The following is a 16243-nucleotide window of genomic DNA, read 5'->3' as shown; positions in this document are numbered from 1 at the left end:
TCCATCTCCATTATCACACCACCATCTCCATCATCACACCCCCATCTCCATCATCACACCACCATCTCCATCATCACACCACCATCTCCATCATCACACCACCATCTCCATCATCACACCACCACCTCCATCATCACACCACCATCTCCATCATCACACCACCATCTCCATCATCACACCACCACCTCCATCATCACACCACCATCTCCATCATCACACCAACACCTCCATCGTCACACCACCATCTCCATCGTCACACCTCCATCTCCATTATCACACCAACACCTCCATCATCACACCACCATCTCCATCATCACACCACCATCTCCATCATCACAACACCATCTCCATCATCACACCTCCATCTCCACCATCACACCTCCATCTCCATCATCACACCACCATCTCCATCATCACACCACCATCTCCATCATCACACCTCCATCTCCACCATCACACCTCCATCTCCATCATCACACCACCATCTCCATCATCACACCACCATCTCCATCATCACACAACCATCTCCATCATCACACCTCCATCTCCATTATCACACCAACACCTCCATCATCACACCACCATCTCCATCATCACACCACCATCTCCATCATCACACCTCCATCTCCATTATCACACCAACACCTCCATCATCACACCACCATCTCCATCATCACACCTCCATCTCCACCATCACACCTCCATCTCCATCATCACACCACCATCTCCATCATCACACCACCATCTCCATCATCACACCTCCATCTCCACCATCACACCTCCATCTCCATCATCACACCACCATCTCCATCATCACACCACCATCTCCATCATCACACCACCATCTCCATCATCACACCACCATCTCCATCATCACACCTCCATCTCCACCATCACACCTCCATCTCCATCATCACACCTCCATCTCCATTATCACACCAACACCTCCATCATCACACCACCATCTCCATCATCACACCACCATCTCCATCATCACACCACCATCTCCATCATCACACCACCATCTCCATCATCACACCAGCATATCCATCACCACACCACCACATCCATCATCACACCACCATCTCCATCATCACACCACCATCTCCATCATCACACCACCATCTCCATCATCACACCACCATCTCCATCATCACACCAGCATATCCATCACCACACCACCACATCCATCATCACACCACCATCTCCATCATCACACCACCATCTCCATCATCACACCACCATCTCCATCATCACACCACCATCTCCATCATCACACCACCATCTCCATCATCACACCACCATCTCCATCATCACACCTCCATCTCTATTATCACACCAACACCTCCATCATCACACCACCATATCCATCATCACACCACCATCTCCATCATCACACCACCATCTCCATCATCACACCACCATCTCCATCATCACACCTCCATCTCCATCATCACACCACCATCTCCATCATCACTCCTCCATCTCCATCATCACACCACCATCTCCATCATCACACCTCCATCTCCATCATCACACCTCCATCTCCATTATCACACCAACACCTCAATCATCACACCACCATCTCCATCATCACACCACCATATCCATCATCACACCACCATTTCCATCATCACACCACCATATCCATCACCACACCCCCACATCCATCATCACACCACCATCTCCATCATCACACCACCATCTCCATCATCACACCACCATCTCCATCATCACACCTCCATCTCCATCATCACACCTCCATCTCGATTATCACACCTCCATCTCCATCATCACACCTCCATCTCTATTATCACACCAACACCTCCATCATCACACCACCATATCCATCACCACACCACCACATCCATCATCACACCACCATCTCCATCATCACACCACCATCTCCATCATCACAATACCATCTCCATCATCACACCTCCATCATCACAATACCACCTCCATCATAACACCACCACCTCCATCATCACACCACCACCACCTTCATCATCACACCACTACCTCCATCATCACACCACCATCTCCATCATCACACCACCATCTCCATCACACCACCATCTCTATCATCACAACTCCATCTCCATCGTCAAAACACCATCTCCATCATCACACCACCATCTCCATCATCACACCACCATCTCCATCGTCACACCACCACCCCCATCGTCACACCATCATCTCCATCGTCACACCGCTATCTCCATCGTCACACCACCATCTCCATCGTCACACCCCCATCTCCATCATCACACCACCATCTCCATACCATCTCTTCATACCTGTTGAGAGATCGCATATCCGATGATGATGTCACCTTCAGGGACGTCCCAGGAGACGGTGGCGGAATTGGCCTTCAGCTGTGTGACCGTCACATTGACAGGAGACGGGGGGCGATCTACAACATAAAACACACATGATGAGCAGTGGCTGCAGGAGGGTGGGCTTCTGATCTCCGAGAGTGACAGATGGCACCAAACTACCAGGCAGGCACAGAGGAGGGGGCAGAACCTGGCAGGAGAGCGCACCATCTGTCAGCCACCATATAAAGACAGAGACCCCAATATCTAGAGAGCGCACCATCTGTCAGCCACCATATACACCGTGTTCCAAATTATTCTGCACATTGGATTTAAGTGTCATAAACATTTAATTATAAGTTTTTCAATTAAACTCATGGATGGTATTGTGTCTTAGGGCTCTTTGGATCATTGTAATCAATCTCAGACACCTGTGATAATTAGTTTGCCAGGTGTGCCCAATCAAAGGAAAACTACTTAAGAAGGACGTTCCACATTATTAAGCAGCCACAGGTTTCAAGCAATATGGGAAAGAAAAAGGATCTCGAAACGCGTGAAATAGTGCAATACCTTGGACAAGGTATGAAAATATTGGATATTTCAAGAAAACTTAAGCGGGATCATCGTACTGTGAAAAGATTTGTGGCTGATTCAGAGCACAGACGGGTTCATTCAGATAAAGGCATAATGAGGAAGGTTTCTGCCAGACAAATGAATAGAATTAGGAGAGCAGCTGCTAAAATGCCATTGCAAAGCAGCAAACAGGTATTTGAAGCCGCTGGTGCCTCTGGAGTCCCGCGAACCTCAAGGTGTAGGATCCTCGAGAGGTTTGCAAGTGTGCATAAAGCTATTATTCGGCCACCCCTAAACAATGCTCACAAGCAGAAACGGTTGCAGTGGGCTCAGAAATACATGAAGACTAACTTTCAAACCATGTTGTTTACTGATGAGTGCCGTGCAACCCTGGATGGTCCAGATGGATGGAGTAGTGGATGGTTGGTGAATGGCCACCATGTCCCAACAAGGCTGCGACGTCAGCAAGGAGGTGGCGGAGTCATGTTTTGGGCTGGAATCATGGGGAGAGAGCTGGTAGGCCCCTTTAGGGTCCCTAACGGTGTGAAAATGACCTCTGCAAAGTACGTAGAGTTTATGACTGACCACTTTCTTCCGTGGTACAAAAAAAAGAACCGTGCCTTCCGTAGCAAAATTATCTTCATGCATGACAATGCACCATCTCATGCTGCAAAGAATACCTCTGTGTCATTGGCTGCTATGGGCATAAAAGGAGAGAAACTCATGTTGTGGCCCTCAATGTTCCCCTGACCTCAACCCTATTGAGAACCTTTGGAGTTTCCTCAAGCAAAATATCTATGAGGGTGGGAGGCAGTTCACATCAAAACAGAAGCTCTGGGGGGCGATTCTGACATCCTGCAAAGATATTCAAGCAGAAACTGTCCAAATACTCACAGATTCAATGGATGCAAGAATTGTGAAGGTGATATCAGAGGAGGGTCCTGTGTAACATGTAACTCGGCCTGGTAAGTGTTTTTTGGATTGAAAGAGCTTTTGATTTCTGTAAATATGACCTCCTGATGCTGCAAATTCTACAAATGACCATTTTAGTCTCTTTACAACCTTTAAATGTTCTGATCTCTGTTGTGCATAATAATGTGAAACAAAAAATATCTGTTCTCATTAGGAGATTTATCAATAAAATGTGCATTATCCTCCAACGGTTGATGCTGAAGATTATACCGACTGTCATTGCATCGACTATTCAGGAAAATCAGCGAAAAATAACATTTGCCTAATAATTTGGAATGCGGTGTAGAGAGAGAGACCCCCATATATAGAGAGAGACCCCCATATATAGAGAGCGCACCATCTGTCAGCCACCATATATAGAGAGAGAGAGCGACCCCATATATAGAGAGAGACCCCCATATATAGAGAGCGCACCATCTGTCAGCCACTATATATATAGAGAGAGAGTGACCCCCATATATAGAGAGAGACCCCCATATATAGAGAGCGCACCATCTGTCAGCCACTATATATATATATAGAGAGAGGGACCCCCATATATAGAGAGAGACCCCCATATATAGAGAGCGCACCATCTGTCAGCCACTATATATATATAGAGAGAGGGACCCCCATATATAGAGAGAGACCCCCATATATAGAGAGCGCACCATCTGTCAGCCACTATATAGAGAGAGAGGGACCCCCATATATAGAGAGAGACCCCCATATATAGAGAGCGCACCATCTGTCAGCCACTATATATATATAGAGAGAGGGACCCCCATATATAGAGAGAGACCCCCATATATAGAGAGCGCACCATCTGTCAGCCACTATATATATATAGAGAGAGGGACCCCCATATATAGAGAGAGACCCCCATATATAGAGAGCGCACCATCTGTCAGCCACTATATATATATAGAGAGAGGGACCCCCATATATAGAGAGAGACCCCCATATATAGAGAGCGCACCATCTGTCAGCCACTATATAGAGAGAGAGGGACCCCCATATATAGAGAGACCCCCATATATAGAGAGCGCACCATCTGTCAGCCAACATATATATAGAGAGCGACCCCATATATAGAGAGAGACCCCCATATATAGAGAGCGCACCATCTGTCAGCCACCATATATATATAGAGAGAGCGACCCCATATATAGAGAGAGACCCCCATATATAGAGAGCGCACCATCTGTCAGCCACTATATATATAGAGAGAGAGGGACCCCCATATATAGAGAGAGACCCCCATATATAGAGAGCGCACCATCTGTCAGCCACTATATATATATAGAGAGAGGGACCCCCATATATAGAGAGAGACCCCCATATATAGAGAGCGCACCATCTGTCAGCCACTATATAGAGAGAGAGGGACCCCCATATATAGAGAGCGCACCATCTGTCAGCCACCATATATATAGAGAGAGCGACCCCATATATAGAGAGAGACCCCCATATATAGAGAGCGCACCATCTGTCAGCCACTATATATATAGAGAGAGCGACCCCATATATAGAGAGAGCGACCCCATATATAGAGAGAGACCCCCATATATAGAGAGCCCACCATCTGTCAGCCACCACATATATATAAAGAGAGTGACCCCATATATAGAGAGAGACCCCCATATATAGAGAGAGCACCATCTGTCAGCCACTATATATATATATAGAGAGAGGGACCCCCATATATAGAGAGCGCACCATCTGTCAGCCAACATATATATAGTGAGAGCGACCCCATATATAGAGAGAGCGACCCCATATATAGAGAGAGACCCCCATATATAGAGAGCGCACCATCTGTCAGCCACCATATATAGAGAGAGAGCGACCCCATATATAGAGAGAGACCCCCATATATAGAGAGCGCACCATCTGTCAGCCACTATATATATATATAGAGAGAGGGACCCCCATATATAGAGAGCGCACCATCTGTCAGCCAACATATATATAGAGAGAGCGACCCCATATATAGAGAGAGACCCCCATATATAGAGAGAGACCCCCATATATAGAGAGCGCACCATCTGTCAGCCACCATATATAGAGAGAGAGCGACCCCATATATAGAGAGAGACCCCATATATAGAGAGCGCACCATCTGTCAGCCACCATATATAGAGAGAGAGCGACCCCATATATAGAGAGAGACCCCCATATATAGAGAGCGCACCATCTGTCAGCCACTATATATATAGAGAGAGAGGGACCCCCATATATAGAGAGCGCACCATCTGTCAGCCACTATATATATAGAGAGAGCGACCCCATATATAGAGAGAGACCCCCATATATAGAGAGCACACCATCTGTCAGCCACCATATATAGAGAGAGAGCGACCCCATATATAGAGAGAGACCCCCATATATAGAGAGCGCACCATCTGTCAGCCACCATATATAGAGAGAGAGAGCGACCCCATATATAGAGAGAGACCCCCATATATAGAGAGCGCACCATCTGTCAGCCACTATATATATAGAGAGAGAGGGACCCCCATATATAGAGAGCGCACCATCTGTCAGCCACTATATATATAGAGAGAGAGGGACCCCCATATATAGAGAGCGCACCATCTGTCAGTCACCATATATATAGAGAGAGCGACCCCATATATAGAGAGAGACCCCCATATATAGAGAGCGCACCATCTGTCAGCCACTATATATATAGAGAGAGCGACCCCATATATAGAGAGAGACCCCCATATATAGAGAGCGCACCATCTGTCAGCCACCACATATATATAGAGAGAGCGACCCCATATATAGAGAGAGACCCCCATATATAGAGAGCGCACCATCTGTCAGCCACCATATATATAGAGAGAGCGACCCCATATATAGAGAGAGCGACCCCATATATAGAGAGAGACCCCCATATATAGAGAGCCCACCATCTGTCAGCCACCACATATATATATAAAGAGAGCGACCCCATATATAGAGAGAGACCCCCATATATAGAGAGAGCACCATCTGTCAGCCACTATATATATATATAGAGAGAGGGACCCCCATATATAGAGAGAGCACCATCTGTCAGCCAACATATATATAGTGAGAGCGACCCCATATATAGAGAGCGACCCCATATATAGAGAGAGCGACCCCATATATAGAGAGAGACCCCCATATATAGAGAGCGCACCATCTGTCAGCCACCATATATAGAGAGAGAGCGACCCCATATATAGAGAGAGACCCCCATATATAGAGAGCGCACCATCTGTCAGCCACTATATATATATAGAGAGAGGGACCCCCATATATAGAGAGCGCACCATCTGTCAGCCAACATATATATAGAGAGAGCGACCCCATATATAGAGAGAGACCCCCATATATAGAGAGAGACCCCCATATATAGAGAGCGCACCATCTGTCAGCCACCATATATAGAGAGAGAGCGACCCCATATATAGAGAGAGACCCCCATATATAGAGAGCGCACCATCTGTCAGCCACCATATATAGAGAGAGAGCGACCCCATATATAGTGGGAGACCCCCATATATAGAGAGCGCACCATCTGTCAGCCACTATATATATATAGAGAGGGACCCCCATATATAGAGAGCACACCATCTGTCAGCCACTATATATATAGAGAGAGCGACCCCATATATAGAGAGAGACCCCCATATATAGAGAGCACACCATCTGTCAGCCACCATATATAGAGAGAGAGCGACCCCATATATAGAGAGAGACCCCCATATATAGAGAGCGCACCATCTGTCAGCCACTATATATATATAGAGAGAGGGACCCCCATATATAGAGAGCGCACCATCTGTCAGCCAACATATATATAGAGAGAGCGACCCCATATATAGAGAGAGACCCCCATATATAGAGAGCGCACCATCTGTTAGCCACTATATATATATAGAGAGAGGGACCCCCATATATAGAGAGTGCACCATCTGTCAGCCACCATATATAGAGAGAGAGCGACCCCATATATAGAGAAAGACCCCCATATATAGAGAGCGCACCATCTGTCAGCCAACATATATATATAGATAGAGCGACCCCATATATAGAGAGAGACCCCCATATATAGAGAGCGCACCATCTGTCAGCCACTATATATATAGAGAGAGAGGGACCCCCATATATAGAGAGCGCACCATCTGTCAGCCAACATATATATATAGATAGAGCGACCCCATATATAGAGAGAGACCCCCATATATAGAGAGCGCACCATCTGTCAGACACCATATATAGAGAGAGAGCGACCCCATATATAGAGAAAGACCCCCATATATAGAGAGCGCACCATCTGTCAGCCAACATATATATAGATAGAGCGACCCCATATATAGAGAGAGACCCCCATATATAGAGAGCACACCAACTGTCAGCCACCATATATATAGAGAGACACCACATATATAGAGAGCGCACCATCTGTCAGCCACCATATATAGAGAGAGAGCGACCCCATATATAGAGAAAGACCCCCATGTATAGAGAGCGCACCATCTGTCAGCCACTATATATATAGAGAGAGAGGGACCCCCATATATAGAGAGCGCACAATCTGTCAGCCAACATATATATAGATAGAGCGACCCCATATATATAGAGAGACCCCCCATATATAGAGAGTGCACCATCTGTCAGCCACCATATATATAGAGAGACACCCCATATAGAGAGTGCAACATCTGCCAGTCACCACATATATATAGAGAGAGGGACCCCCATATATAGAGAGCACACCATCTTTCAGCCAACATATATATATAGAGAGTGCGACCCCCATATATAGAGAGAGACCCCCATATATAGAGACACATGTATCACACACTCCTCAGCATTGTAATTATAACTCCATGAAGGACGAGCCGTCAGGTTCTTAAAATGGAGGAAGTCACAGGTGTTGCATTTTCCAGCCCCGCTCCAATCTGTGGCATGTGGGGGGGGGGGGATAAAATCCCGATTGAAAGCCGTTTTTTCTCCACATGAAACCTCAATAATCGGATGGCGCGGTGCGGGAGGATAGTACGCTGCCTCCTGTTCTCCGACATTCCAGTTATCCCCACTTGTCATAAACTGAGAGGACAGAATCGTTGACATGAGACCTTGGTTTATCACTCCGGGAGATCGCTACGTGCCGCGATGTAAGCACTGCTCAACGCTGCGTGTCCCGGAGGTTGGGATGGAGGTCTATCCTCTTCACTGATGAGTCCCGCTCTTGTCTCGGACACAATGATAGCCGGAGATTGGTCTGGAGACCACGTGGGCAATGCCATGAAGAGTCCTACTCCCGGGATTATGGTGGGGGGGGGGGTGGTATAATGTAGGGCAGCCGGACCCCTTTAGTCTAGGTCAGGTGCACTCACAGCTCGGCGTTACATGGATTTGGTCGTGGCACCGTTGTTGCGGCATTTTCTCCAGTGTCCCAGAAGTCGTTATTCAACAGGACAACGCTACTCGTGTTACTGTGAGCAGTCGGCGTGGCCTGAACGTGGTACCATGCCCTGCAGCTTCTCTGGACTAGTCTCCCATCGAGCACATCTGGGACGTCATTGGTCGGTAATTGTAAAGGGAGTGGCCAGCAGCCAATCCTGATGATTTGTGAGCCCAAGTGCATTCAGCGTGGCAGAACATCCTCAGACAACCAGTAATAATCTCACTGATCGCTACCGGGGCCTGGAAGAGCGGGGATGACTACGCGCGGCACTCACACTCCATACTGAGTAAATCAAGATGTTGTGGAATATGACATTTCCATTTTTTTAAATTATTTGCATATCATTAACATATCATTAACATATCTATCCATCCTGCGATCTCCACAATCCCAGAACTTTTCCTTCGTGTTGTAACTTCAATGCTGAGGAGTGTGAATAGTTTTGTGGGTTTTTTTTTTTTTATCAATTAACAAAATACAAAGTAAATGAATGGTAGAGAAATCGAAATCTGATCAGTATTTGGTGTGACCGCCCTTTGCCTTCAGCATCAATTCTTACACAGTTTTTGCAGGACCTCGGCCGGGAGGTTCCACATGTTGGAGAACTAAGCGCAGATCTTCTGTGGATGTCACTGCCTCTTCATGTAACTCAGACAGACTCCATGATGTAGAGATCCGGGCTCTGTGGGGGCCACAACTTCACCTCCAGGACTCTGTGTTCTTCGTTACGCTGAAGATGGTTCTTAATGACATTGACCGGATGTTGGGGGTCGTTGTCCAGCTGCAGAATAAATTTGGAGCAAATCAGATGCCTCCCTGATGTTATCACATGATGGATAATTATCTGCCTGGATTTCTAATCATTGAGGACTCAAATAATCCTGACCAAATACCCAACTCCATATGCTGAACTGCAGCCCCCAAACCTGCCAGGACCCCCCCCCCCACCATCTTCACTGCTGCCTGCAGACCTTCATTATTGTACCGCTCTCCAGGACCCTCCACCATCTTCACTGCTGCCTGCAGACCCTCATTATTGTACCGCTCACCAGGACCCTCCACCATCTTCACTGCTGCCTGCAGACCCTCATTATTGTACCGCTCTCCAGCACCCTCCACCATCTTCACTGCTGCCTGCAGACCCTCATTATTGTACCACTCTCCAGCACACTCCACCATCTTCACTGCTGCCTGCAGACCCTCATTATTGTACCGCTCTCCAGGACCTTCCACCATCTTCACTGCTGTCTGCAGACCCTCATTATTGTACCACTCACAAGGACCCTCCACCATGCTTCACTACTGCCTGCAGACCCTCATTATTGTACCACTCTCCAGGACCCTGCACCATCTTCACTGCTGCCTGCAGACACTCATTATTGTACCGCTCACAAGGACCCTCCACCATCTTCACTGCTGCCTGCAGACCCTCATTATTGTACCGCTCTCCAGCACCCTCCACCATCTTCACTGCTGCCTGCAGACCCTCATTATTGTACCACTCTCCAGGACCCTTCACCATGCTCCACTGCTGCCTGCAGACCCTCATTATTGTACCACTCTCCAGGACCCTCCACCATGCTTCACTGCTGCCTGCAGACCCTCAATATTGTACCACTCTCCAGGACCCTCCACCATCTTCACTGCTGCCTGCAGACCCTCATTATTGTACCACCCTCCAGGACCCTCCACTATGCTTCACTGCTGCCTGCAGACCCTCATTATTGTACCACTTTCCAGGACCCTCCACCATCTTCACTGCTGCCTGCAGACCCTCATTATTGTACCGCTCTCCAGGACCCTCCATCATCTTCACTGCTGCCTGCAGACTCTTATTGTTGTACCGCTCCCCAGGACCCTCCACCATCTTCACTGCTGCCTGCAGACCCTCATTATTGTACCGCTCTCCAGGACCCTTCACCATCTTCACTGCTGCCTGCAGACCCGCATTATTGCACTGCTCTCCAGGACCCTCCACTATGCTTCACTGCTGCCTGCAGACCCTCATTATTGTATTGCTCTCCAGGACCCTCCACCATGCGTCACTACTGCCTGCAGACCCTCATTATTGTATTGCTCTACAGGACCCTACACAATGCTTCATTGCTGCCTGCAGACCCTCATTATTGTACCGCTCTCCAGCACCCTCCCCCATCTTCACTGCTGCCTGCAGACCCTCATTATTGTACCACTCTCCAGGACCCTTCACCATGCTCCACTGCTGCCTGCAGACCCTCATTATTGTACCACTCTCCAGGACCCTCCACCATGCTTCACTTCTGCCTGCAGACCCTCAATATTGTACCACTCTCCAGGACCCTCCACCATCTTCACTGCTGCCTGCAGACCCTCATTATTGTACCACCTTCCAGGACCCTCCACCATGCTTCACTGCTGCCTGCAGACCCTCATTATTGTACCACTCTCCAGGACCCTCCACCATCTTCACTGCTGCATCCAGACCCTCATTTTTGTACCGCTCTCCAGGACCCTCCATCATCTTCACTGCTGCCTGCAGACTCTCATTGTTGTACCGCTCTCAAGGACCCTCCACCATCTTCACTGCTGCCTGCAGACCCTCATTATTGTACCGCTCTCCAGCACCCTCCACCATCTTCACTGCTGCCTGCAGACCCTCATTATTGTACCGCTCACCAGGACCCTCCACCATCTTCACTGCTGCCTGCAGACCCTCATTATTGTACCGCTCTCCAGCACCCTCCACCATCTTCACTGCTGCCTGCAGACCCTCATTATTGTACCGCTCTCCAGGACCTTCCACCATCTTCACTGCTGTCTGCAGACCCTCATTATTGTACCACTCACAAGGACCCTCCACCATGCTTCACTACTGCCTGCAGACCCTCATTATTGTACCACTCTCCAGGACCCTCCACCATCTTCACTGCTGCCTGCAGACCCTCATTATTGTACCGCTCACAAGGACCCTCCACCATCTTCACTGCTGCCTGCAGACCCTCATTATTGTACCGCTCTCCAGGACCCTTCACCATGCTCCACTGCTGCCTGCAGACCCTCATTATTGTACCACTCTCCAGGACCCTCCACCATGCTTCACTGCTGCCTGCAGACCCTCAATATTGTACCACTCTCCAGGACCCTCCACCATGCTTCACTGCTGCCTGCAGACCCTCAATATTGTACCACCCTCCAGGACCCTCCACTATGCTTCACTGCTGCCTGCAGACCCTCATTATTGTACCACTTTCCAGGACCCTCCACCATCTTCACTGCTGCCTGCAGACCCTCATTATTGTACCGCTCTCCAGGACCCTCCATCATCTTCACTGCTGCCTGCAGACTCTTATTGTTGTAACGCTCCCCAGGACCCTCCACCATCTTCACTGCTGCCTGCAGACCCTCATTATTGTACCGCTCTCCAGGACCCTTCACCATCTTCACTGCTGCCTGCAGACCCGCATTATTGCACCGCTCTCCAGGACCCTCCACTATGCTTCACTGCTGCCTGCAGACCCTCATTATTGTATTGCTCTCCAGGACCCTCCACCATGCGTCACTACTGCCTGCAGACCCTCATTATTGTATTGCTCTACAGGACCCTACACAATGCTTCATTGCTGCCTGAGACCCTCATTATTGTACCGCTCTCCAGCACCCTCCACCATCTTCACTGCTGCCTGCAGACCCTCATTATTGTACCACTCTCCAGGACCCTTCACCATGCTCCACTGCTGCCTGCAGACCCTCATTATTGTACCACTCTCCAGGACCCTCCACCATGCTTCACTTCTGCCTGCAGACCCTCAATATTGTACCACTCTCCAGGACCCTCCACCATCTTCACTGCTGCCTGCAGACCCTCATTATTGTACCACCTTCCAGGACCCTCCACCATGCTTCACTGCTGCCTGCAGACCCTCATTATTGTACCACTCTCCAGGACCCTCCACCATCTTCACTGCTGCATCCAGACCCTCATTTTTGTACCGCTCTCCAGGACCCTCCATCATCTTCACTGCTGCCTGCAGACTCTCATTGTTGTACCGCTCTCAAGGACCCTCCACCATCTTCACTGCTGCCTGCAGACCCTCATTATTGTACCGCTCTCCAGCACCCTCCACCATCTTCACTGCTGCCTGCAGACCCTCATTATTGTACCACTCTCCAGGACCCTCCACCATGCTTCACTGCTGCCTGCAGACCCTCAATATTGTACCACTCTCCAGGACTCTCCACCATCTTCACTGCTGCCTGCAGACCCTCATTATTGTACCACCCTCCAGGACCCTCCACTATGCTTCACTGCTGCCTGCAGACCCTCATTATTGTACCACTCTCCAGGACCCTCCACCATCTTCACTGCTGCCTGCAGACCCTCATTATTGTACCACTCTCCAGCACCCTCCATCATCTTCACTGCTGCCTGCAGACTCTCATGGTTGTACCGCTCCCCAGGACCCTCCACCATCTTCACTGCTGCCTGCAGACCCTCATTATTGTACCGCTCTCCAGGACCCTCCACCATCTTCACTGCTGCCTGCACACCCGCATTATTGCACCACTCTCCAGGACCCTCCACTATGCTTCACTGCTGCCTGCAGACCCTCATTATTGTATTGCTCTCCAGGACCCTCCACCATGCTTCACTACTGCCTGCAGACCCTCATTATTGTATTGCTCTACAGGACCCTCCACAATGCTTCATTGCTGCCTGCAGACCCTCATTATTGTACCGCTCTCCAGGACCCTCCACCATCTTCACTGCTGCCTGCAGACCCTCACTATTGTACCACTCTCCAGGACCCTCCATCACGCTTCACTGCTGCCTGCAGACCCTCATTATTGTACCTCTCTCCAGGACCCTCCACCATGCTTCACTGCTGCCTGCAGACCCTCATTATTGTACCGCTCTCCAGCACCCTCCACCATCTTCACTGCTGCCTGCAGACCCTCATTATTGTACCACTCTCCAGGATCCTTCACCATGCTCCACTGCTGCCTGCAGACCCTCATTATTGTACCACTCTCCAGGACCCTCCACCATGCTTCACTTCTGCCTGCAGACCCTCAATATTGTACCACTCTCCAGGACCCTCCACCATCTTCACTGCTGCCTGCAGACCCTCATTATTGTACCACCTTCCAGGACCCTCCACCATGCTTCACTGCTGCCTGCAGACCCTCATTATTGTACCACTCTCCAGGACCCTCCACCATCTTCACTGCTGCATGCAGACCCTCATTTTTGTACCGCACTCCAGGACCCTCCATCATCTTCACTGCTGCCTGCAGACTCTCATTGTTGTACCGCTCTCAAGGACCCTCCACCATCTTCACTGCTGCCTGCAGACCCTCATTATTGTACCGCTCTCCAGCACCCTCCACCATCTTCACTGCTGCCTGCAGACCCTCATTATTGTACCACTCTCCAGGACCCTTCACCATGCTCCACTGCTGCCTGCAGACCCTCATTATTGTACCACTCTCCAGGACCCTCCACCATGCTTCACTGCTGCCTGCAGACCCTCAATATTGTACCACTCTCGAGGACTCTCCACCATCTTCACTGCTGCCTGCAGACCCTCATTATTGTACCACCCTCCAGGACCCTCCACTATGCTTCACTGCTGCCTGCAGACCCTCATTATTGTACCACTCTCCAGGACCCTCCACCATCTTCACTGCTGCCTGCAGACCCTCATTATTGTACCACTCTCCAGCACCCTCCATCATCTTCACTGCTGCCTGCAGACTCTCATGGTTGTACCGCTCCCCAGGACCCTCCACCATCTTCACTGCTGCCTGCAGACCCTCATTATTGTACCGCTCTCCAGGACCCTCCACCATCTTCACTGCTGCCTGCACACCCGCATTATTGCACCACTCTCCAGGACCCTCCACTATGCTTCACTGCTGCCTGCAGACCCTCATTATTGTATTGCTCTCCAGGACCCTCCACCATGCTTCACTACTGCCTGCAGACCCTCATTATTGTATTGCTCTACAGGACCCTCCACAATGCTTCATTGCTGCCTGCAGACCCTCATTATTGTACCGCTCTCCAGGACCCTCCACCATCTTCACTGCTGCCTGCAGACCCTCACTATTGTACCACTCTCCAGGACCCTCCATCACGCTTCACTGCTGCCTGCAGACCCCCATTATTGTACCTCTCTCCAGGACCCTCCACCATGCTTCACTGCTGTCTGCAGACCCTCATTATTCTACCGCTCTCCAGGACCCTCCACCATCTTCACTGCTGCCTGCATACCGTCATTATGGTACCTTTCTCCTGGACCCTCCACCATGCTTCACTGCTGCCTGCAGACCCTCATTATTGCACCGCTCTCCAGGACCCTCCACCATCTTCACTGCTGCCTGCAGACCCTCACTATTGTACCACTCTCCAGGACCCTCCATCACGCTTCACTGCTGCCTGCAGACCCTCATTATTGTACCTCTCTCCAGGACCCTCCACCATGCTTCACTGCTGTCTGCAGACCCTCATTATTCTACCGCTCTCCAGGACCCTCCACCATCTTCACTGCTGCCTGCATACCGTCATTATGGTACCGTTCTCCTGGACCCTCCACCATGCTTCACTGCTGCCTGCAGACCCTCATTATTGTACCGCTCTCCAGGACCCTCCACCATCTTCACTGCTGCCTGCAGACCATCATTATTGTACCGCTCACCAGCCCTTCGATGAATTGCCTCCTGTTACACCAAATATTTCACATTGAGTCCGCAGTCCAGAGCTCCTGCTGCCATTTTTCTGCACCCCAGTTCCTATGTTTTTGTGCATAGTTGAGTCGCTTGGCCTTGTTTCCATGTTGAAGGCTTGGCTTTTTGGCTGCACTTCTTCCATGGAGACCACTTCTGGCCAGACTCCTCCACACAGTAGATGGGTGTACCTGGGTCCCACTGGTTTCTGCCAGTTTTGAGCTGATGGCACTGTGGACATCTTACG

The 16243-nt window shown here is 49.6% G+C and overlaps 1 protein-coding gene across 1 annotated transcript in view; it reads right to left on the bottom strand.

The window, feature by feature from the left end:
* Positions 1-16243, bottom strand: part of FNDC4 (fibronectin type III domain containing 4) — a 72743-nt gene that overhangs the window by 18151 nt on the left and 38349 nt on the right. The window contains exon 3 of the mRNA XM_075847420.1: positions 2301-2416. Coding sequence (XP_075703535.1) covers positions 2301-2416 — 116 coding nt within the window. The remainder of the gene's footprint in view (positions 1-2300; positions 2417-16243) is intronic.

The sequence above is a fragment of the Rhinoderma darwinii genome, assembly GCF_050947455.1.
Source record: "Rhinoderma darwinii isolate aRhiDar2 chromosome 4 unlocalized genomic scaffold, aRhiDar2.hap1 SUPER_4_unloc_1, whole genome shotgun sequence".
Classification (NCBI taxonomy): domain Eukaryota; kingdom Metazoa; phylum Chordata; class Amphibia; order Anura; family Rhinodermatidae; genus Rhinoderma; species Rhinoderma darwinii.
This window is presented reverse-complemented; position numbering and strand designations above follow the sequence as displayed.